General features: G+C 43.6%; 1 protein-coding gene and 1 long non-coding RNA gene across 2 annotated transcripts in view; one reads left to right on the top strand and one right to left on the bottom strand.

Annotated features, from left to right (window-relative positions):
- si:ch211-186j3.6 (neural-cadherin) overlaps window positions 1–23,812 on the top strand; it is a 296,332-nt gene extending 272,520 nt beyond the window's left edge. The window contains exons 35-37 of the mRNA XM_065952497.1: window positions 385–629; window positions 18,302–18,456; window positions 21,015–23,812. Of these exons, the coding sequence (XP_065808569.1) occupies window positions 385–629; window positions 18,302–18,456; window positions 21,015–21,632 (1,018 nt within the window). The 3' untranslated portion in view covers window positions 21,633–23,812. The remainder of the gene's footprint in view (window positions 1–384; window positions 630–18,301; window positions 18,457–21,014) is intronic.
- On the bottom strand, window positions 16,626–18,430 carry LOC136178562 (uncharacterized). The gene is made up of 2 exons (XR_010665938.1): window positions 18,296–18,430; window positions 16,626–17,423 (listed from the first exon to the last, which is right to left on the bottom strand). It is a non-coding gene; the product is annotated as an uncharacterized lncRNA (long non-coding RNA).
- Window positions 23,813–25,406: the final 1,594 nt, after the last annotated feature.

Below are 25,406 nucleotides of genomic sequence, written 5' to 3' on the forward strand. Positions count from 1 at the left end.
TAGCTTGTAGAGTAACGTTAGCTTTTTACTTCTGTCGGCCGCATTAACTCTTCAAACATCATAAAAATGGCGTTCATCTGTGAAGATGATCCTGCTGAACAAAACGCCTACGCTTCAGAAACGTGCGTTTACCACAGAGATTATTTTCTGCAATGATCCAAAATCCAATGAAAACATCCCAGAGGAGAATTCTGGTGATGCTACTTCAGGGTTGGCCTACAAAAATATGTCATATGTTTTCTCTATTACACCTGCACGTCATCAAATCTGCAGCCAATCACATCGAGCTGTTTTCATTTCTCACATGATTTGTTATTCTCTTTGTTTACGTTTTCCGCCTCTTTGTTTTCTTCTCTCCTCTGTTGGGAAACACTTTTTGTTCAGGTGTCCTCCTGGCCACATGGTCCGTGTGAACGGGACGAAGAAGTCCTGCGTCTACACCCTCTGTGCCACGCGTCCTTGTCACCGGGGAACCTGTGTGGCACAGTCGCCGTCCAAATTCACCTGCCACTGCCCGGAGGGTTACAGAGGACGCCACTGTGAGACGACGCTGGCCATCTACAGAGACGACGTGGGCTTGAGCTTCAGCTCCCTCTTTGCCATCTGTATCTGCTTCATGGCCTTACTAGGTAGCTACTTCGTCCACTGCATGCTGCATACACGGTTTTGAGGAGGTCAATGGCGAGGCGATGGCTGAATATCTTATGTGTGTGTCTGGGAGTGTGTGTGGGGAAATGTGCATCTTGCTGCTGCAATGACAAAAAGATGGTAAATAAGCAAAATGTAAAAGAAAGAAACCACCCAGCACAGCAAATTACTCCATCACTAGTATCATAAAGATTGTTTTCATAGTCAAACTGAGGGGTTGCATTCATAGACTGAAATAAAAACAGCTGTAGTCTCAGTGACATCACCCTACCGTTTGTGAAGTAAACTTCTGAATCTCATCAATGGCATTCACCATATTGTAACATAATAGGTGGAGCAGAGGCGGGGCTTAAGCCTCCTGACAAAGAAGCTAATTGTGCCCACCTGTCAATCAGAAAAGCCACACCCTTAATTATGCATAACTTGTAGCCTTCATAAAAACAAAACAGATGAGTTATAACTTCAACCAGGCTGTAAAAAATGTCTATTTCTGAATTTTTGAATGGGTGTGTATGTGACCCTGAGGCTTTTGCAGCAAGCCTCGAGTGGACAGTCGAGGAACTGCAGATTTTTACACATCCGCACTGACTGGGGGTTGCCGCTTGGTTGCAACCCTACACGCTGTATCTCCTAATGTTTGAACTGAAATCCCACTATTGTGACATTTTTGAAGATTTGTTTGAGCTTTCCGCCTTTCTTTGTCCGGACAGTGGCTAGTGTTTCTCTAGTCTTCTGACTACTACTAGCATTTTGTATAGCTCCATCACATCTACACATTCACACACTGATGGTAGAGGCTGCTGTGTAAATCAGTAATCAGTATTAACTAATCCATTCATGCAGCAGCGGGAGCAATTTGAAGATGGTATACTACTTTATTAATCAAATTTTACACTCTGTTGTTGAACGTTCTACACACATACACAGAAATACACACACATGCACTGACAGGATCCTATGGGCTAATGGAGAGATGTCAGAGGGAGTGGGCTGCACACAGCGAGTGCTCCTGAGCTGGTGTGGGGAGAGTTGGGTGCCTTGCTCAAGGGCACCTCTGAAGTGTTCAGGAAGTGAACCGGCACCTCTCTAGCTATCAGACCAATTTAGAGATTTCATCTTTACCAGGATTTGGACCGACGCTCCTCCGGTTTCCGAGTCCCTACAGACTGAGCGACTGCAGATTAGGGGTTCAATTTCTTCCCTCATTTTGACGTGTGACTGCAGGAGCTGAGGATTGAGTCCCTCGACTTGCTGGTTGAGAGATGAGATTAAAGAAAAGTGCCAAGACACTGAACACCTAGTTGCCCCTGAAAGCAGAATCAACGGTGTGTGAATGTGATCAGTTCTGATGGGCGCTTTTTACAGTATAGCATCTTCTGCTATCAGTGTGTGAAAGAATGAATGTCACATTGTGTAAATGTGCTTCTTAAGTATAGTCCATTTACTAGTTACCATTAATCATATTCTTTTTCAAGAAAAGCACACAAAGAAACGACCCAAAAAACTAAATATAAAATCATTAGCTAAATTAATGGAATTAACAAATATCTTCTACAGTTTAAGTCAGTCAGCAAGTTGACCTGCAGGGGAAACAGCTTCATCCTGCAGGTATATTGAAGTCCAAGGAAACAGTTGAAATACACCACAGAGTTGATATTAACTCCGTCTCTCTTTCACACAGATGTACTGATCAATACTACCGATCATATGTATGGTTTTAAAAACGCGGTGTCGAAACATTGAGAAGGTACGTTTTGACAACCATAGTGTGAAGATGTGCAGCAGGTTTTTCTTTGGTTATTGAGCAAAATCTGTCAAATTTATTTTAGAGTTTTCTGAGAAAACAAAGTGACGAGCGACATGTGAGTGATGCTGACTGAGGATTTAATGAAAGGAACAGCTGATGTGTAATGGATTTGAAACATGCTGCAGAGCCACCATCAGGATCATTGAACTATAAAAGACAGTTAGAGATATTTGACTCAGGACTGGACGGAGTTGTGCAGGTTGGTTGATTTTTTATTTTTTTTATGCGTGGGAAGGGAGATTTATTTTGTCGACTGACGAATCGGTAGCTGAGATGTCTGGTTTTGCTAAACGTGCAGCGCTCAGTGGAGGCTGAGGAGTTTCAGTTTTTTCTTTGCCAGTTGTTTGTTTGTTGTTTGTTTCAGAGTCTATAAAAAGCTTCTTGAATCAGAGCCCTCTTCCCCTTTCTTTATGAACTTTATTGTATCGCTCAAAGCTAGTAATGAAACCAGCCACAGTTTTCACTCCAGTCAGGTTTTCTTTGCCGAAAGGTCGGAAAAGTCTCAGAAGGAATCAGAGGTTATGACATAATCCTATAAACTTCTTCTGCTGTTTCTACAAACACTTCCTCTGGCTTTAAGTTGGATGAAGTGCAACTGTACACGTTTATGTGTTTGTCTAAAACACACTGTCCTCTGTCTCTTTGTGAGTCTCTTCTCACTTGTTGAATATTCATGCGCCTGTACCTTTAGCTCTGTGTTGATATTCCTAAAGGATGCCTCGCAGAGAAAAGCGCCTCGGGCACAGTCGTGCATGGAGAAACGAGTTGTCAGTACAATCACTTTTCCCCTTGTTTAATTTAGGGAAATAAAACAGAACTGTAAAGAGAAGTAAGAGACAGAGCAGACTACAAGAGATGCACAGAGAGAGATCAGAGAAACGAGATCAATACAGGACAACCAGAGGAAGAAAAACAAGCAGGAGCTGAAAAGAGATGACAAAGCTGTTGCGGCGAGTTACGTGGCTCGAGGAAAGGAGAGCATCGAGAAACATAATGCTGAGAAAGATGGTGTCAATGTCACACTGCTGGCGGCCATGTCTGGTGTCTCATTGGTGATTCACAGGGCACCTGCTTCTCATCATGCGCGCAGACAGACACAGTTCAAATGTTCATTCCTAACTTCCCATCCTCTCCCCTCCATTCCACATTATCTCCCTCCACGCGCGGCTATGTGCTCATATTGAATGCGGCATTCGACCTTGATCCTTGCCGAGGCTCAGTCCTGTTTTAAGTGTTAATTACTTGATTTGTAGGCATTCAGGGCGATGTTTACCCAAACCTGCAGAAATTGAGATCAATGCTCCGGAGGCTTTGGTAGTCATTTCAATCGGTAGCTTTTCCGTGCTCGATCGGTCAAGCGTTCCCTGACTCTGAAATTTAAGTAGCAGCAGGAGAGACTTTTTGAATGCTTTCTTCAGACGTTGCTCACACAGACTCCCAAATGTTGAAGAGCAAAGAACAAAAAGAGGGGAAGGAACTCTCCAGACTCCGTCCTAAGACGACGTGGGCTGTTCTTTGAGAATATTATGAGGATTAAAGACCAAACTGACTGTGAGATAAAAGAGAATTAACTTTTAGAGTTAACAGCAAAAATAACTGGACAACAACAAAAAGAATCATGAAAAGTGAGGGTGTGGAGCTGGCCTTTAATGCAACAATTCTGGCTATGTGTATTTCATCGCCATGAGGCTGAGGAGAGATGAACAGCATTGCATTTGGACCCAGTTGGCTGGGTTAGACACTAAACCTCAAGTTGCTCCCACATGTGACGGAATCTCAATGGGTAGATGTAGTGTGAATGTGTGAATGTGACCTGCAGTGTAAAAGTGTTTTGAGTGGTCAGAAGAGAGAAGCAATATACTAGCACTTAGCTCAAGTCCTTTTACCATTTAAGCGATCCAGGCTGATGTGGCTTCCCGAGCCACTCTGTACTGTATACAACCTTTCAGAACTTGTTGCTGTGTGTCGTTCAGTGTCATGTAATTATTTCCAGGATTTTCCCGTATTTTAAGTGCCAGAAAGAATGATATGGTGGATCACCCCCAGTTTTCTAATACGTCAAAATGACAGACAGCCTTCAGATTGACTGGAGAAGCTAGAATTGAGACTTATCTCTGTTCTCTTCTGTGAATTGTACAAGCCAATGTAATGTTTGACAGTATTATAGAAATATACATAACATCCATGGTCCTGATCAGGTAGTGACAGGAGGTTTCATTGTAATATGCCAAGGGTCAGTGTACCACCAGATGACAAATCAAGCCAAGGCCAAACAAACTCTGTACAGCTGTTGTGGTGGAATGACACCTCACACCGTATGAGTGGCAGTGTGGGCTCAGTAACCCTCCCATGGGTGCTCCTCTAGTTGCTCCTCTGGGTGCTACTCTAGGTGCTCCTCTGGGAGCTCCTCTAGGTGCTCCTCTGGATGCTCCTATGGGTGCTCCTCTAGGTGCTCCTATGGGTGCTCCTCTAGATGCTCCTCTCGGTGCTCTTCTGCATGCTCCTCTGGGTTCTCCAATAGGTGTTCCAATGGGTTCTCCAATGGGTGCTCCAATGGGTGGTCCGATGGGTGTTCCTCTGATTGCTCCTCTGGGTGCCCCAATGGTTTCTCCAATGCGTGCTCCAATGGGTGCTCCTCTGGGTGCTCCTCTGGGTTCTCCAATGGGTTCTCCAATGGGTGCTCCTCTGGGTTCTCCAATGGGTGGTCCAATTGGTGCTCCTCTGGGTTCTCCAATGGGTTCTCCAATGGGTGCTCCTCTGGGTTCTCCAATGGGTGGTCCAATTGGTGCTCCTCTGGGTTCTCCAATGGGTTCTCCAATGGGTGCTCCTCTGGGTTCTCCAATGGATTCTCCAATTGGTGGTCCAATGGGTGCTCCAATGGGTGCTCCTCTGGGTACTCCTCTGGTTGCTCCAATGGATGCTCAAATGGATGCTCAAATGGGTGGTCCAGTGGGTGCTCCTCTGGGTTCTCCAATGGATGCTCAAATGGATGCTCAAATGGGTGGTCCAATGGGTGCTCCTCTGGGTTCTCCAATGGATGCTCCTCTGGGTTCTCCTCTGGGTGCTCCTTTGGGTGCTTCTCTTGGTTCTCCAATGGGTGCTTCTCTTGGTTCTCCTCTGGGTGATTCTCTGGGTGCTTCTCTTGGTTCTCCAGTGGGTGCTTCTCTTGGTTCTCCAGTGCTTCTCTGGGTTCTCCTCTGGGTGCTCCTCTGGGTGCTTCTCTTGGTTCTCCAATGGGTGTTCCTCTGAGTGCTCCTCTGGGTACTCCTCTGGTTGCTCCAATGGATGCTCAAATGGATGCTCAAATGGGTGGTCCAGTGGGTGCTCCTCTGGGTTCTCCAATGGATGCTCAAATGGATGCTCAAATGGGTGGTCCAATGGGTGCTCCTCTGGGTTCTCCAATGGATGCTCCTCTGGGTTCTCCTCTGGGTGCTCCTTTGGGTGCTTCTCTTGGTTCTCCAATGGGTGCTTCTCTTGGTTCTCCTCTGGGTGATTCTCTGGGTGCTTCTCTTGGTTCTCCAGTGGGTGCTTCTCTTGGTTCTCCAGTGCTTCTCTGGGTTCTCCTCTGGGTGCTCCTCTGGGTGCTTCTCTTGGTTCTCCAATGGGTGTTCCTCTGAGTGCTCCTCTGGGTTCTCCTCTGGGTGCTCCTTTGGGTGCTTCTCTTGGTTCTCCAATGGGTGCTTCTCTTGGTTCTTCTCTGGGTGTTCCTCTGAATGCTCCTCTGGGTGCCCCAATGGGGTTGTGTGTCCACAACAAAGTTTAGTGGAGAAATGTCAGCATGGCTAAACACAGATTCTGTTTGGCTGATTCTTGACCATATTAATGTTTAATAAGCTGAGCCCTCTGAATTTGCCACCAAGCTTGAATATTAATTTCCAGCTCAAACAAAATATTTATTACGCGTGGTTATTATCTTACTGTAACATGTTTGCGGCTGTGTGTAAATTCCATCCACCTCTCTTCCTTTTCATTTGAGTTTGTTTGTTTTTTGTTGCCATTCCTCTCTGTTAGCATTGTTTCTGTTTTGTTAATGTCATGTATTTTTCTTGTATTGTCATTAACACCATCGTCTGTGTTTCTGTCAGTTTATTTTTATTGCCATCGCTTTGAATCTATTCATGCTTCTAGATTTTGTGATTGTGTTATTTTCAAAAGAAAGGGGATGTGTGTCTGAAAACTGATCTGCCTTGTTAATGTAGCTTCAGTTAATGTAAAATATAATTGGGAAAATTGGCAGACAAATATAAGCAACAGAAAGTTTACATTTCAAAAATCTGGAGTATTTGTTGAAGTTCACTTATCTTTTTTATTTCTGTATATCCAGCAAAGATGGGATTTGTTGCTTTCTGTGACTCCCTTTATCTGCACTTGGTTGTAGCTGCAAATTTAACAAACAGTTACAAATCAACTGAATGCTTTCTGTAGATCAATATGGAGGTGTACGACCATACCAGTGTTGTAGACGAGTCCGGGAAAAATCCTAAAATAAAAAACTAACAAAAACAATAACACAGACTTTATCAGTGCAAACGCCCGATTCCTCTTCTCCCTCATCTAAGTCCATATGACGTTAATGATTGAGTCCGAGTTAGTGGTGCGACTTCTAAACGTTTAAACACTAAACATTTTTAAAAAACAGCAAAAAAAACGCTAACCGTTTAAACATTAATTCGTTTTTCTCCTAAACATTCGGTAAGGTAGAATGATATTTGGGCTAATTTTAACGTCGCCGGAGGTGGTGTCCCTGTGTTTACCTGTTGAAGGAAATACTTAATACTTTGTTAAATACAATTATTTAACAAGCCGGCAGCCGCCTCTTTGGTGTTACATTTGGTTTAAGGTTTTTTTGGTTATTTTCTTTGTTTGTTTCTGTTTGTGTCCTTTGAAGGAGGACAGAGGGACAATGTTGAACTATTGAGAGGTCAGAACCTGAAGGATGTTAAACTTCAGTTAGAATAAATTATGAGTTGAATATTATTATAGTTCGATATATAATGTTTATTTGTCTAAAACATATTTACAATGTCAGTGGATCAGATCGGAAGACTCTGAGGTGTAGTTTGATTTAAAGTGTGAGTCACATGTCTGTCATGTATATTTGTCTTGTTCTGTTTCATCGTTATATTTGTGAGTCTGTGTTCTTGTCTATGTGATTATTGTACATATGTGCATGTTGTACAGACTGAGAAATCTAAATAAAATCTTTAAAGTATTTCACCTCGACCTTAATGGACACTCTCTGACGACTATGCAGACAGTCTAGCATGCTCCAGCCAATCACATGCAGTGACAGATAATGATAATCATCCTTTAGCTAGTATGAGATTCAGAATCCATCCCAGTGAAAGTATTCATATCTGTAACCATTAGGCTGCAGGAAGGAGCTGTATGGAAATATATTCACTTATTGCATTTAGAGAAAAGCTCCAGAATCTGAATCAATTTTATGAATTTATAAAATGAATGTCTTCTTGCATTAAAAGTCCATGATAATGTTGGAAATCTTGGAAGATGGAATATTATCCAAGCAGTCAGTTTGCACATTGCTGCCAGTGGTAAATGGACTTGAGCTTGTGTATTTATTTTCTAGTCTTCTGACTACTCAAAAGCACTTTTACTCTGCAGGTCACTCCTACACATTCACACACTGATGGTAGAAGCTGCTGTCCATCAGAAGTAACTAATCCCATTCTCACCGCTGAAAAAATGTGAGCCACTTGGGGTTAAGTGTCTTGCCCAAGGACACATCAGACCGGACTCGACCACTGATCCACAGCCGCTCCATGTACATTCGTTTACCGAAAGTCACCATAGCAACAACATATTTAAAAGATGGCAAACTTCTCCTGAAGTCATTGACAAGGGACCTCACCAAAGGTTAAAGAGCAGGGATTACTGGTGCAAAATAACGCTCCAAATCTGAGTAAAGCCATTTTATGAGAATGTGTTTTCAGAGGGCATTGAGAATGTTTCTGCAAGAAAGTGAGCAAGAAAAAAAAGAAAGGCAGACAATGCAATCAATCAGAAATACCAAAAGGAAAAGAGTCAATTTATCTGATATGATTAAAGTCTTAGTGTGTAAGTGCCTCAAACAGCAGAGGTCGGACAGCGCAGCAGCAAGCTCAGAGGCCAAAGCCCTCTTTAATCCTGACTAAACACAGAACAGACAGCCTCTCATTAAATCCTCCGCCAGTCCTCATATTCTGCAGAATAAACCCGTATCTCTCCAGCAGTACAGAAAGTACATCAACAGCTCCTTAAGTCACGTGGAGCTGGATGTACTGCCGCCGAGGAAGCCAAAAGAACATTATGATCCACCAGAGCTTTGTGAGTCAAACATAATAAGGCTGATCGGGAAGTCTGCTGTTTCTTCTGAAGGAGGGTGAAGTCGTTCATATTTTCTTCACACTATTATCGGCGCTCTGAACCTTCACCCTCTTACACAAACACATTCAGTATCAGTCAACTTAATTAAAACATTCAAAGACAAACGGAACAGATGAGAATAGATTTGTTTAACATTGCATTAGACATGAACATACATATTTGAATTAAGCATTTCATTTTAATCTTCATGTATCTGTTTATGTATTGAATTTATAATCTAAAGTGAAGAAAACATGTTTTATTTAGTAGCAGTAAAGAATCATACATTTCAGGCTGAGAGCTGGAGCTGAGGCGTGTTTTAAGTCTCTTGACAAACCGTTACATCGCGCCCACCTGTCAATCAGCGCCTAACTATAACACGTATCGTTCATAAAATCAAAACAGGGCCATTTTTAAAGGTAAAATCACCCCCCGTACAGTATGTGCCAGTGATGACAATAACTCATCAGACCTATTTGTTTTTTGTACCAGGCTGTAAACATGTTTATTGATGCTGTAAAAACAGCTCTTTTGGCTGTGGTGTGTATGTGGCTTTCTGTGTTCCTGGAGTCAGCCTCTAGTGGACACTTGACAAACTGCAGGATTTTGCTCGTCCGCATTGGCTTCATTTTTCTGGAGGAAGACCAGAGGTGCTCATTCCCCACTCTCTCGCCCCAATTTCCAACTCAATCCACCGTCCTGTCTCTGCAATAAAGGTAAAAAAGCCCAAAAATGTATCTTCTCTCATTAGAGGGAGGAAGGAAGGGAAACTCACAATATGTAGCCTACGATAACAACTAGATTACGATACAGGGATTATATGATAAAACTATAATACAATGTTAATATTGCTCACACTGCATGACCCGATTGTCAGGCACAACCTGAGAGCACACACTGAACTTCTTAAATAAGGAAGCTGATGTTGAAGTCACATCTGTGTATTCAGTTGACTCATATGCACGGTTCAGGTACAAACACTTTTAAAAAAAACTCTGTCTCACAAGAACTTAATATAGGCTATAATAATCTTCACATAGTCTTACTTTAAGAGAAAGTCATTTACAAGATTACTGTCATTAAGAAGTTTGTGGACTGAACTCTGTTTCAGTATTTCCAAAAGGATCTCTTACCATGGAGAGCTGCTTTGGGGGATCTGACATTCAGCTGCATATCGACAATAGAGCTCAATGATCAGCGCCAAGTGGCTGAGATACAACGAGACTAAAGTAGCTCTGGTGACTTTATCTCCACAAGAGGAGAGAGAGCAGTGTGTTAAAGAATAGACAGTTGGATCAATAATGGACCAATGGAGAGAGGATAAGATAAGAGGCGTTTTTACCCTGAGAAAACAAACTACAGACTAAAAGGTAGAGCGTAGAAGTCCACTTATTGGACAGTAAATGAGCTCGGATAAACTACTCCATGAAGGCCTTCACAGCCTGACCTGAATAATGACATCGAATTAAAAGCAACAAAAAGAAACATCTTTCAGGACACATTTAGGCCCAGTGTCCAGCTAGCATTTTTTTTGCGCAGAAGAGCTTGCATGAAGCGTTTGTGTGCTGTCTCCATGACGACATCCTGTTGCTTGTGTGACCGACACTGCTATTTGAGATCGTTTTTTTACCCCAGCGGGCACAAAGCAAAGAGGATGTTGGTACAAAACAAGATCTGTAGGAGGCAAAAATACGGGGCATTATCTTAGATTTTGAAAAGAGCGCTGGTGATGTCAACAGCGCCTTTCTGAAAAGTTGAAAGATTTTCAACTCAAAGTGCTCGGAGCAACGCTGGACGCTGCACTCTTTCTCGCTGCTGCTGCAAACGCTCGCTCCTCATTTGATACAAGTTATAAAAGACGCTAGCGCTCGGAAAAAAAAAACGCTACTTGGACACAGGCCCTTACTTGCCTTTTTTTTGTTTCGGCATGCAAATAGTCCGAGTGGATGGATTTCAGTTGTGGTTTTAGTAACCATGAAAGCAGAAAAACAAACATTCAACACCTGCTAGTAATCAGTGAGTTATTGTTCAACGTCCCTGCAGATGCAGTGATTTAAAGCTAGAAAACAATTAAAAACTCTCCCAGCACCTTTTGGGATTACCGCAGGTTATCAGCAGCGACCTATGGTTGCCAGCCGTAAACACCTCCGTATGGGTCCAGAGAAGGCGGAGACAAACAACGTGCAGTGAGAAGAAGAGTCGTGATGCATCGATTGTTTGGAGAAAGATGGCTGCAGTAAATAGAGTTATAGTGTGGTGGGGGTAATATCCATGCCATATTATTGGCGTGTGTTGATGTACGCAGAGACGCTGATCTCATTGCTTGGAAGCTCGGGTATTGATCCTCTGACTGGAAATTCCATTACACGCACACTCATTCAGCATCATTGGAGCTGCTCAAGAAACGATGGATTTCCCTGCTCATCATCACGCAGCGGCGGCAATGCTGCATCACTGTGTGGGCTCTGCACTGAGTTAAAGGGACAGTGCAGATGATATGAGAGGCCTCCGCAGGACGGTCAATAACCTATCATCAGGGAAGATGATCAGGCTTCATCAGGGGGCTTTGTTTCATCTGTCCGTCCCATTTCTGTAAACACCATTTCTCAGGAACGACAGGTTTCTTTTAGCAGAATCACCACCTTGGAGTCAGGACTAACAGATTTAGATTTGTTTAAAGTCTGAATATGTGATTTTTCAAACTTAAATGTAGAAATCAAGTATATCCTCTGAAAATAACTCTGTGAGTCATGACTGTCTACAATGGTTGTAACACCCGAGTCCCACTGTCTGTGATGTTTTCAGAGTTTTCAGAGTCCTATCTTCACTTTGTTTACATCGCCCAGTTGGCCGGCTGACTCCTCCCCTCGTGTATAAAAGTTGTTTAATTGAGGGACTAGAGAAAAGAAGAATAACATACTGTACTCACTGCTTAACTGTGTTTCTAGATCACGCTCATTTCAGGTACATTTACATGCAGTGTGAAGATACCAGCATAATAAAGATCACTAGCATTAGCATGCTAACACAACAATGCAGCGCGAGTTGTTTTGGTTTCATGCTGGAGCTCAAGGGCGACATCTGCTGGATATATATATATCACATATAAAGCCTTTCATCTTCTTAAGAGAAGAACAGAACATGTTTATTGAACTGCTCGCACTAGTGTTGTAGCACTGGAAATCGCCCTTGGTCTGAAGACCTGTCTCGGGACACAATATCATGCAAGTGGTCTTAATTGTGTGGCTGATTAGTGTATCTGAAGTATCTGTTAATTAAAAACTGCTCAAGTGTTTTTTTTTTGGTTTTTTTTATCACTACAGTATAATCACTTCTGTGGAGTACGTTTTAATTCCAGCGTGGTTGCTGATAGCCAGCGGCGTCTTGCTCCTGTTCCAGGAGTATAGTACCAGGAAAAAGAAAAAAAAGAAAAGATAGGAAAGCCGTGGAACAGAGACGGGGTAAATATACGTCAGGAGGACGAGTTAAGCACAGGGAGCTAGAAAGTAAAAAAAAAAAAAAAAAAAAGGAGCAACGGTCAAAGAGACCACGGGGCCTCGGAGGCAGTGTAAACAAATAAACACATAATCTCTCTTTTCAGGCTCGCTCTTCATGCTCTCTCCAACACACACACACACACACACACACACACACACACACACACACACACACACACACACACACACACACACACAGTCAGACAGTATGAAATACCAATGAAATCCTCCATTTCTCAGTTTGCCCTCTAGAGTAGTCCTTTGAACAGAGTAGATTCATCTTGTACACCCTGACCTGCAGCTTCCTCACTCACTTCCCCATGGAGCCAACACCAGCCACTTCTTTTCACACACACACACACACACACACATACACACAAACGCCGCTCTGCAGAAAGCAGCTGTAAACACACAGACTAATAAACTCCAGCAGTATACACTCTCAACAGTTTTTATATTTGCAGTCTCTTTGTTTCAGACTATAGGCCGTCTCTCCCGTCCTGTGAGTCCTAATGCACAGAGGATATCGATCCATGCAGTAAACTACAGTCTTCTCAACAGCAGCTCATCATCACAGTTCTTTGTGGATTCTCTGTTCACATATTTTTCCACCCCAGTGTAAAAGAAAAAGTCTTAATGAAGTCTGTTGCTTGTTTGCACATCCACATAGCCTTCAGGAGTGTTTGTACATGTATCTCATAGCAGAACTTTATTTCTAAACCGTTCAGTCTTTGTCAGTTTTGTGCCAATCACTCTGGAAAAGAAAACTTTCTTTTTTATTATTTTTGTTCATTGCAGACAAACCCTCTGGAGAAAATCGGAGTTTTGAGAATTTAGAAAGTTTCTCTACATTTTGATGCATTAATCATCCTCCACTTTTACAACTACTAAAACGCAACAAATAAGACCAATTAAGTTTCGAGGCATAAAACGCAGATGAATATACACAACAACAAGACTGAGAGAAATGAGTTTACACAGAGAACGAGACAAACATTTAAAAAGTAAAAAGTACGACATTGGGAGTCACATTCATTGTCAGCTGGGTCATTGTGCAGCCCTTTTTAGGCTTGATTTTGTGTCTTTGTGGTAGAAATGTGTGTTTATCAATCAATCAATTTCATTATTTGTTTCGCGCCAATTCATAACAAGTGTTATCTAGAGACGCTTTACAAAAGAGCATATTGGTTAATATGCAGGATGGATTTCTTCTTTGTATTCCTCTCGTTCCTGCTCCACACTTCCTTATGTGGACAACAGGAACAGAAGTTTCATAGTCAAAGACAAATCAGTATTTTGCACTTTTTAAAAACTTTTTCATCAATATTAATTCAAGTACCGGCAAACTTTTTCTTGAGTGATTGGCCGTGCATGGATGAGGACGGCGGTGGTTGTGGTGACGACACAGTCTGATGGTGGTGGCATGGCGTCAGAGACGTTGGGGGGTAGTAGTGCCAAATCACCTCGCTGAAGTCGCTAAAAGTCGCTATCGCTGAAGTCGATAAAACAGTAAAACGTCAACACCACAATTATTTGTCAGGTAAATATTTTGGCCCTGGATGCCGATCAGAAGTTTTCCTCAAACTGCAAAGCTGCAAGCCGCCACTAGGTGGGGCTATATCCTTCGACTGACCTCTGGTTAATGGGCCTGCTCTCTCCGCTCTAGTACCAGGATGTAAACCAGCTCGGTGAACAGATAGCATCCTGCAGGAGCAGAGCGGTTCTGCAGTATTTTGATCTAGAAAATGGAGATAAAGTTGAATTGAACCAGCAAACTGATTCTCTCTGAGCGTAGCTACCCATTTATTTTGAGTCTTACCTGGTTTTGTAGTTGAATTATTTGATTAAAAATGTTGCTTTCAGTGAGCTTGTGCTTCATTTCTTCTTTGTTTTTCATGAGAACATGAAGAAGTGAAGAAGTGTGAAACCGCCGGCCAGACTCATGCATATTCAGTCAGTTCTTTTTTATTTTACAGATTTTTGGTATTGTGCATTTTCCTGTAGATATGAAGATGAAAGGGAAAAGATTTTTAAATTGAATTAAAACAGATTCAGCCAGCAGGCAGTATAGCTTGAAGCTGTGGTGTTTTTTTTTTTTTTTATCACTGAGCTTTAAAGCCTTAAGCCTCATATTATCACTGGCTTTAGAAACCTCCAGGCTGCTTCTCATCACTGCTTTGTTTTTGGTCTCTGAGTCTTTGGAAGCTCGGGGCAAACCTCCTCAGTAAATGAGGAGCATTGCAGTCAGGGCATGGGACTGAACCTGTGACCTTGTTTCTGCCTTTTCACCGCCGCTCTGCAGCAGACAGACAACCACACAAAGTCTACCTTTGACTTTCTTTGTCTTTTTATCCCCCTCTCTGTTCTCTGCCATTAAAAGCCATGATGCCACTCTAAAAATGAAACAGTGAATCTCTCAAAACAATTTCATCTCATAAATCTGCCAGACGCTGGAGTTGTGGCGAGGAGGAGGGGGTGGGGGGACAAGTTGACAGTAAATGAATATTGATTTTTCCCTCCCGTTCCGTGCAGCTGGTTTCTGGCTGAATGGATTTACTCTTACAGAGTTGTCAGAGGGTGGGCTGTTTAATGGGGTGTTATCAATTCACAGGGAGTTTGAGCGCCGTCTGTTGCCGTGGCGATGGATGGGCTGTTGAGTTTTAGTTGGGATGTGGGAGAAAGACATATGGATTAAAAAAAAAAAAAAGCACTGATTGATTGAGAAGGAGGACGTTAAGATCAGAGTTTTTCCACGGCGATTGTCAAACCTCAGATTAGATAGAAAGAGAAAGATCTGAATGGCCGAGGTATTTATAGCACTGCCGGTTGAAATGGTTTTGCAGTACGTGACTGCTGCTATTCTTCTCTGATTAAAACACAACTTTCTATGTATAGCCTTCACACAAACAGACAGTCATCCAGTCAAGCTCAATTAATGACACAAGTTATTTATTATATCATCTCAACACTGCGCTCCTTATCCTACCTGCTTCTGCTTTCTCAGAGCGACTGGCAGCCTCTTAATTCCTTTGTTTGAGTTTAGTCAAAGTGAATAAAAGTGAAAGGGGTAACTTAATGGCAGTGACACAGCGAGGTGTGTGTGGGCGTAAAGCGGGTTAATATTGCAGAAGACAAGTGAGATATGAAGTGTCAGAGTACGGCAAGAGGTGATAGAAATGAGAGAAAGCACGGGGGATTTGTTAGACATATGAAAAGGTCACAGCAGAGCTACAGTGGGAAATACATTCAGATCAGATGAACTGTGTGTGTGTGTGTGTGTGTGTGTGTGTGTGTGTGTGTGTGTGTGTGTGTGTGTGTGTGTGTGTGTCTACAATCTACTTCCCACTGAAGTCAAATCACTTCAACACTTCAGCAGCTTTTTCCTCCTCGAGCATACATGGTTTCTCATTAACGTGAACACCTCCGCGTTGTCTCGCAGATGATCCGATGTTTCAGCGTGAACAGTTCACTTTTCAGAGCTGTCAATTAGCAACGGACGAGTAGGTCGCTCTCGTAAAAAAACGTCCACTAATTGTCTGAGCTTCCGTCGGTTAGGGCATCATTAGTATTCTTTGAATCCAGCAGACTGCAGCGGCAATAATCTGGAGGATGTTCTCTGTCACGCACTCACACAGTTCTAATCACTCCTAACCGCACAGATATTGGCAGGTTTACAAAGAACCAGGATGTGGATCTCCGTTTTTTTTTTGTTAATGGCGTCTTGTTGGAATTAGTCTGTAATTGAAAATGTGATACCGGCCAGACAAGCCAGACATCTGAGGTTGAAAAGACTTAAAGGGATACTTCACTCATTAGCATTAAGCTTTGGATCATTAGAAACCTGGTAGTATTTTTGAATCCCGCCCTCATTTTCCCCTGAGAAGTCTGAAAAAGGAGCTTCCAGTGACGCAATAATCGCCGCGGCGGTGAGGACGAGGAGCTGGCTATATCTGCGAGCCGCAATAGAGCGACGAGCAGTTGATGCTGATGGAGGAACAGGAGGCGGCTGTGCATTCTGGGAGTTGTTGTCAAAAAGACACTTTCTGCCTTTTCTCTACCAAGAAGGCACCAACTTCAAAATGTATTTCACATTTCTACATATATGACCCAATGTCAATACAGATTCATGTTTCAACGGGTCAAGTATCACGTTAAGCTGCAAGCCCACTGCCACGTGGCGCGGGCGACACAATCAGCCTGATTCTATTGTTTCCTATCAGAGTGTCCTAACTGCCCACGAGTGACACGGCGACCCCCTGCTTCTATTTCCCTCTTTTTCCTCATCAGAATCAGAATCAGAATCAGAATCAGAATCAGAATCGGGTTTTATTGCCAATTTGGAAAGGAATTTGACTTAGTGTATTGGTGCTAAACAATTAACAAGGAAATAAAGCAGAACTAGCAACAACTTAAATAATACAGAATAAGAAGCTATTACAATATATAAAATATAATTTAAAAATGTAAAATATAAAAAATAAAAAACACAAAATGTACAAAAGGTGTAATGTAGCAGCTGTGCAGTGGACCATGAGAAAATAAAAAAATCTTAGTGTGTGTAACTACTCACAGAGTGCATGTAAGGAAGATACATTTTTAAAGTCCAGTGGGCGTTAATGTAACTCATGTAGACAGATGAAGAAGGAGAGGGCTCACTTTTCTCACTCAGCAGAGCTTGTTATTATTAATCATATCTACAGCTGTGATTGAAATGTTGACCTTTGACTTTTGTCAACAACACCGGAGACACCACGAGCCGTTTATTTACAAGCCTCTGAGTGTTGTGATCCGAGTCAACAGCTTTCAACTCTTCACATTTGAGTGTAAAAGGCAGAAGAGGGACAATCAGGTTCTTAATAAGTTAACTGAACAACAACTTACAGCTGCAGAAAACAACTCTCTGTGCAGGAATATAATGTTCCAGATTATGTATTTATTTCATGTTATTTCAATGGACATTTTATGGACATCTTGTTCAACAGTGGACATTTTTGAATTATATCTACCATCATTTGAGTGTGACTCTGTCTCTCATAGAAGCTCTCCTTCTCCTGGTAGTTCTGCTGCAGGGCGTCCTGTTCAGCCCTCAGCTTCAAGGTTACTTCCTGGGAAATCAGACACCATTATTTTATTTTCAGAATAAAATTCTCCGTTTGGATGGTTCAGAAAAATTGACCGTTTGTGTGTTTGTTTATGTGTTTATAAGGTTTATTTAGAGTTTCATACCACGTACGATTAACTTGTAAAACCTCTGTAAAATGGCCTCCGCCCTCCAGCTGAGAACACAGCCGGTGGGTGTTGACGGACGAGGGTGCAGGGACCCGTAACAGACCAGAGTGCGGACACACAATGCACACGTCTGGTGGTAGTTCAGGTCCGATATCTTTCTGCTGATAACATTGGTCGGTAAAACGGCAAATACAGTGCAACCATTGGCTTTGGCGTTTGAGGAGGAGGATGCCCCTGAACAACCAATGCGCCATTTTTGGGTGCCAGACATCTTGTTGGGCACCGCGAGTGCCTCTCTCTAGGGCTCTGGGCACCGGTAACTAGGGACGTGGGTTACTACTTGTCCTGATTGGTCAGCTGTCAGAAAGGTGCTTGATGTCACCCAGTGCTTTTCTGAAAAGTTGAGATAATTCAACAGAAAAAGGCGTCAGGCGCAGTGCTTTTTAAAAAGGCATCATCCTTTTTCCTCTTTCCATATGGCTTGTTTGTAAAAAAAAAGGCGCTGGCAGTTAAAAAAAGAAGTCAATGTGAACACGGCCTAAAGCATCATTATCAGTTGAACCCTAAAACTCATCACTCTGCAGCTCACATTCTTTGGCAAATGATGCTCGAGGCCAACTCCATCGAACTGCACCTCTCTCTGGGACAACACCTTAATTGCCTGAAGGATGTTAATCATGTGTGTGTGTGTGTGTGTGTGTGTGTGTGTGTGTGTGTGTGTGTGTGTGTGTGTGTGTGTGTCTGTTACCTGCAGTGCTGCTGCTGGGCATTTTCCTCTACACGCGCTGGAGGAGCTACAAAGGGCTGAAGGAGGGAGTCTACCACGTGTCGGCCCACCATGACGGCTGGGAGGATATCAGGGAGAACGTCCTCAACTATGACGAGGAGGGAGGAGGGGAGGAGGACCAGGTACAACACACACATACACAACACACACATACACAACACACACATACACAACACACACACACACTCACTGGTATACGGTGTCACACCACACACACATAGAGCATGTTGGTTCCCATTCCACATTCCATTAGAAGCTGCTTGTAATGACGACACGTCTCAGTTTGTACTGGATACAGCCCACTTTGAGTGGGAAAAAAATGTATTAAAAGCGATTAGATTTATAAAAACCCAAGGTCATGAAGTGCTTTAAAAAGTCGTTATTTTTTACTCATGAGAGGTCTTCAGTTTTAGGTTGCACTCTGACTGAGACATGCCCGTATATATCAGATCTAAAGTGAGTGTTATGTGTTCTGTTATTGTTCTATATTTGCTCGTTCAAATGACAATTCACAGCATTCGTGGAAGCATATTACTTACACATTAACACAACATGATTGGAAGAGAGAAGAAGATGTGGAGATGGTAAGAACGAGGAGATATTGCCTCAAGATGACAAATATAAGGAACACAACTATTTTAGGCGACTTTAAGAAATGTTAAAATCACTCATAAACTATCGGACTAGAGATACACCGATCCAGTTTTTTTTCAGTTCCGATATCGATACTGATTCAGATATTTTTTATATTTTAACTTATAGTGTTATTGTTGTTGTTGTTGGTCGTATGTGTAAGGCTACTCAAAGCTGTAGCAAACCATTGTTCTGTGCTGGCTTCACATCCAAACAGGAAGCAGAAACAACTATCAGGTTTTCAAATTCAAAGTTTAAATCTGAAGTTTAAGAGCATCATGACAGAGGAAAGAAAAGAAACATTAAAATAGAAAATTTAAATATCACTAAAATTATTAAATCTGAAATTATGTTCAAATAATTAAAATGAAATTCATTTAAATAAAATAAAAAATAAAAGTAAAGAAATTAGTTCAGTCCGAACGTCTTCAAAGTGAGAGACTGTGCGAGTTTGAGAATGTTTTAAGTGCCCAATGATCTTTCTTAATCAGTGACGTCGATCAGCACCGTCAGTCTGATATCCAATCTGTAAATTTACGTCGATATTGGACCGGACCCATCCCTTCTTGGGACAATGAGAATCAAAGCCATTCAGTCACATGTGAAGTCTGATTAAAATAAATGTGTGAGTTTGTATTTGTGTGGCTCTTGAAAAGCCTAATAAGTTTTTAAAATTGATTTAAAAAAAAAAAAAAGTGGGCAGCAACCCTGGAAAGACGGTTATCTCTTTTTTTTACACAGGTCATTTACATTCAAGTACTCACTGTTTCATATGATACACACCATCATATTGTGGTATACATGATTTAACCAGCCCGAGGTGTAGCCCCGCCTCTCGCCCAATGACAGCTGGGATCAGCTCCAGGGCGACTGTTTATGCAGTTTGAAAAAACTTGAGGAAATGACGCAGCTTTACATTGGATTCTGTCCATACACATCCTCCTGTGTGTTAATGTGTATGTGTGTGTGTGTGTGTGTGTGTGTGTGTGTGTGTGTGTGCACCAGCATTTCAGTTCGGCCCACATGTTATCCTTATCTACTCTCTCCAACGTCCACAATAACCCACGAGCACCCAGCAGTACTTAAGAGCTTGCATAATATCACACATATTAAACATATGTGACTACAACATCAACACACACACACACACACACACACACACACACACACACACACACACACACACACACACACACACACACACACACCTTACAAAAGACCTGCAACCATAGATTGTTGTCATACCTTGTCAATACCTCAAAACCCTCAGGGTCTAGTCCTTGTACCGGCAGCCAAACAAACACACACGCACGCGCACACACACGCACGCACGCACACGCACGCACGCACACACACACACACACACACACACACACACACACACACACACACACACACCAGATCCCCAGATCCCCTATAGCAGAGCATGTGTTGCAGATTATTCTCAAGAGTCTTGTTTTTTAAAGCTCTCTGGAGGAATAAAAAAACAACCAGCACTCTCTCCACTCATCACATAATCAGTTTATCAAAACAGCCCACACTTGTGTGTATCTTTTCTCCCTCCTCCTCCTCCTACATCCCTCCATTCCTCATCTCGACTGCCGTGGTTACACTTTTGGTGGAATCACATTAGCGCCGAAGCTATTGGCAAATCTCGCAGTAAATGTGAAGCTAACAGCGTGCGCCTAAACTCGACGCACCGGTGCACAGAAGAAGAGAGTCGCCCCTTCATCTCCGCTCTGAATCACAGCCACTCAGGTGTTTTATCTTCTCGTATACACAGATCCTCAACATTACAGTGACTTCTCCGAGACAGTAAATGGAGACGGATTGGAAACTTGAACAGGTGGAACATTCACAGTAAACGTTATGGGGAGGGGCGGGGAGGGCTTTTCATTTTTCAGCTTTCTTCTCTGTCACATTTCATTTTTTCTTCCCTCCTTTCTCCCATAAACATCGATTCTTTCCCTCCATCTTTCTTTTTTGTCGCGCTTCTCTGCTAACTGCTATTCTTCCTCTTGTTTGTGCACCGTGTGTTTCATTGCAGAATGCGTACGACATGGCGGAGCTGCAGAAGTCCCTCCAGCCGAGCCCGGCCCAGTCGGTGCAGTACTGCCGCTCCAGAGCCCTGCACCACCCCCCACCCCCTCCACACCACCACCACCACCACCACCTCCTGCACCAGGCCCACCCCGCCCCGCCCTCCACCCAACCGCTGGAATCCCTCAGCCGGACCACCAGCTCCACCACTCTGCCCCCTTCAGCCGCCTCCACCTCCTCCACCGGCACCACCGGCCTGCGCAGAGACGTGCCCCCCACCCGACTCCCCGCCCAGGGCCAGGCCCGCCCCTCCCAGCTGGCCCGGCGCTCCCTCTCCTTCTCCAGCCAGGACCTCGCCCGCTACCTGTGCGAGATCATCCGCGATGCGGACCAGCATCCGGACACGGGACCTTTCGACTCCCTGCAGGTCTTCTCCACCGAGGGAGGGGGCTCGCCCGCCGGCTCCCTCAGCTCCTTCAGCTCAGCGGGGCTGGACGGAGGGAGCGGCGCAGACGGAGGAGGAGGCGGAGGGGAGGGGAGAAGGGAGGAGACGCTGGGGGAGTGGGGCCCTCGCTTTGAAAAGCTGCGGGCGTTGTACGAGCGAGCGGAGGCGAGCGACCTCTGAGCTCAGACGCTCACAGACTCATGGGACCCTTAAAAAACGGGGCCGACCCCCCGAACAATCAATTAGCAGACGCTCGACGATGACAGCGAGAGAGTGAGTGACAGACAGACTCGCTCAGCTCCCCCTCGACCTGACACAGGATGTGTTGTATTTACTGGATGATGAGCGCCGTCAATCAACACGGGGGGAGGGGGGGGGGGGGGGGGGGCTAACAGACAGATGAAAGCGTCCCCGAGAAAGAAGAGGCTGTCGCTCTGCTCTGCGCTCCTCTTCCTCGGAGCAGACGTTATCAAACCTGCCACTCACCTTAAAGGCTTCAGAACGTCACTCTCTACCTGGGCTACTCATCATGATGGAGCTCAGCTTCACTGTCAGACACATCTGTTCCAGTCACAGCCAATAATACCACAAATTTCCTCTATTTTCTAACACTCACTGTGAGCCGAGTGTCAGATGAAGGCCTAAAATGTGAAATAAAAAAATGTTGTTTTTTTTATAGCTGAGCAAATCAATGCCACATGAAATGTATTTTTTAGCACCTCGCTGCTGAATTCAATCTTTGTAAATAAGAATGCTTTATGTGATGTTACATGAGACGGTGAAGACGAGAGGGATCATACTGAGTAGCCCTTATAACACAAAGTCTGGATTTTTCAGTATATAATGGACACTTTGTGTTCTTGCTGCCTGGCTGTACACAGCTTCTGTCAATGTTTGGAAAAAAAAAGTGCTTTGACCATCACCGGGTTGCAGATTGAGATTTTGTTTTTGTTTTTTTTCTTTATGGTAATGTGTCTTTCGCTGGGTTCAGTAATTCTGTATTGGTTGGGGTATTTCAAGTTGCAGCGCTCTGTGGGTTGTTAGACATCAAGCTTTTCTACTTACTACTGCGCCCTCGTCTTCATGTGATTTCCTATTCTCATTCGAGCTCTCCTCCTCCTCACCCGAGGGAGGCTGCAGAAAAAATTCAAACAGCTTTGTTACAAAGAAATGGGAGCGGACGTGCGGACCGCGGGAGGGAGAAAATACTTTGCTCTGTTGCTCTGTTCGGCACACGCTCTTCCTCGGGCATACCAAATGCGGCGGCTGCGCAGAGACCGCTTTAACAGACAATTGCTCGGTTGAATACAAACTATGTCAAACAGCTTTCCAAGGTGACTACTCAATAAATACAAACAGGAGGAGGAGGAGGAGCAGGGAGATTTATAATGATTATTCATGTGGCTCCGAGCTGTCCTACCTGTGCCACGCACACATTCATCTATTCCTCCTCGCTGACATATCGACTCTGAGCTGAGACGGTATAATTGTTGGAAAAATGGACCGATAGAAAAATTGCAAGGGAAATAATAACTCTGCAGCTATCATCCAAGCTGTGAATTGTCAGCCCAGTGGAAAGCATTCCTCTTACTTGCCGTTCTCATCACATCGTCCCTGAACAGAAGAATAAATCCTCTCCTCTATTCTTTAACAGAACGATTTAGTCTAAAAGGAACAAAAAAAAGCACTGACGGAAAAAAAGAAGGGGAAGAGGTAAAGAGTACCTGATCTCTTTTGTCTCGTGTTAAGGGAGGTGAGACGAGGAGTGGGGGGGCGACAGGGAGGAACCATCTGATCAAGTGCCTGGCTCGGCTGTAAACGTAGCTGCTCGGTAGCTCCACAGGTAGCTCTAGAGATGGGAGTCAGGGTGCGGGGAGTGATGGTTTGTTGCACAGAAAATCACAAAAATACAAAAGTTATTTTCCCTCACCCGCTCTCCCTGCATCCCCTAAAGAACCAACCTGGCTTCCCCTTGAGTTTCAGGCGCTGGACCTTGCAGAAAGTAGCATCACCACCCTCTCTCCCCCTTTTTTTACCCGTCCTCCGGCTGGCAGAGCGGAGCCCGTCTGCACAGAGCACTTAAAGTGTGGGAGCGTGTGAAAACATGTCAGGCCTCTAATCCTAATAGGAGCTGATGGGGCTGGCTGTCATGCTGCAGAAAACCAAAAGGGTTGTTGGTACTTAGAAACAAAAAGAAAAAAAAGCAACAGAGGAGCTGATTTCAAGATTGTGGCTTTCCAGACGAAAGCGATTTTCTCATAAGCAGAGGCAACAATGTGTCTTTTTTTAAACTAAGAGACTCGGCTGAAGGATGACGCCTGAAAGTCAGACACACGCTTTTTTTTTTTTTTTTTTTTTAACAGACAGCGGGGATTTCCTAGAGAGGGATGCTTGTTTTTGTATTCCTCTGCAGAGACGGGGCCGAGGCCTGCAGCACGCAGAGAAACAAAAAGGTGAAGACGCTTTACGCTTCGTCTTTCTGCAGCTGTAAGGAAGCAGCCTTTCTCTCCCCACCACCACCACCACCATTTATTCATTTGTACCATAAAACGGCTTCTTAAATGTTGTGTTCCGGGTGCAGACATGTTGTGAACAAAGTTAATGTTTTTACCTCATTTGTAAATAAAAGAGATTACTTAATTATTGCTTTTTATGTCGAGAAAAGCAGCCTAGGTTGAAACTGTGCAGCTTCTGAGAAAAACACATCAAACCAAACATATCTGTTTTATCATCCTGACGACGATGACGGGCGGTGGCGGCGACGAGCTTTTGGACAGTTATGTGAGTGTTTTGTATTTGCTTCGATCTTCTTTTTCTCAATAAATTCATTTATTTGCACCGGTGAATGCCGAGTCGTGACTGCATCTGAAAGAAAATAAACATTATTCAAAAAAAACGAGGGACTGACATTGTTGGGAAAGAAATTACTTTTATTAATCATACTGCCATTGAACATAGACGTTGTCTAATATCTAACACTGCCATTGGAAAAGAGGCCGACGGGTCTCGGGGGTCTCACATACCCCCCTTGACCAGTAACGTGCAATGAGAACAGTTTTTACTGCTGAATAAACATTTAACACTTTGTGTGACGTCTCAAATGAAAAATGCTCTGCAGCAGAAAAGCAGCTGTACAGCATGTTCATGGATTCATTTAGGTAGAAGACATAACAGAAACATTGGAGGGGAAAAAGGACCAAAGGCACTCGCATTCATCTCACCATATTTCTCTCAGTCACAGAATTTAAGGTGCATCAGTTCGTTGAGAAGAGCGGCCGACATGCTGGCCAATCAAAATGTACCTGGAGTTCTATTTAAAGGAAGAATGTGCAACATTTTACACTTCAATACATCAGAGATCCAGTCTGTCCTGTGTAAATGTGTCTCTGAGTCCTGACTGTCTACAATGAGGGAGAAGCTCGAGTCCCGCTGGCTGTGTTGTTGTCAGAGCCGTGTTTACATGGACGGGACGGCCGGCTCCTCCCCTTGTGTATAAAAGCTGTTTTAGTCAAGAACTAGAGAGAAGAAGAAGAACATACTCACTGATTATTTGAATGTTAGTAAGAGTTTTTAGATCACGGTCACTCTGTTTCAATTTATGTGCAATATGAAGCTACAAGCTAACATTAGCATGCAAGCACAACGATGCAGGACACAGGTGATTGCAGCTCGAGCAAAGGACAATTTTGTACGTCGATTGCGCTTTATCGTGCTTAATCGTGATGCGTTCGAATTCATAACTCCTTTGTGTGAACTTTGAAGTGGAGAGGGGCTGGAGGTGTGTCGTTGGAGGAGAGCGGAGGAGGCGTGGCCAAACAGAAGTTTGTTTTGGTTTCATGCTGGTGCTCCAGGCGGCGTCTACTGGATCAAAATGTTGCACATTCTTCCTTTAATGAAAAGCCTCAGTCTGTGTACAGTATGTTTTGCCTCCTTAGCAGTGGCTTCGAGTCGACC

Source organism: Labrus bergylta, chromosome 3 (assembly GCF_963930695.1).
Source record: "Labrus bergylta chromosome 3, fLabBer1.1, whole genome shotgun sequence".
Classification (NCBI taxonomy): domain Eukaryota; kingdom Metazoa; phylum Chordata; class Actinopteri; order Labriformes; family Labridae; genus Labrus; species Labrus bergylta.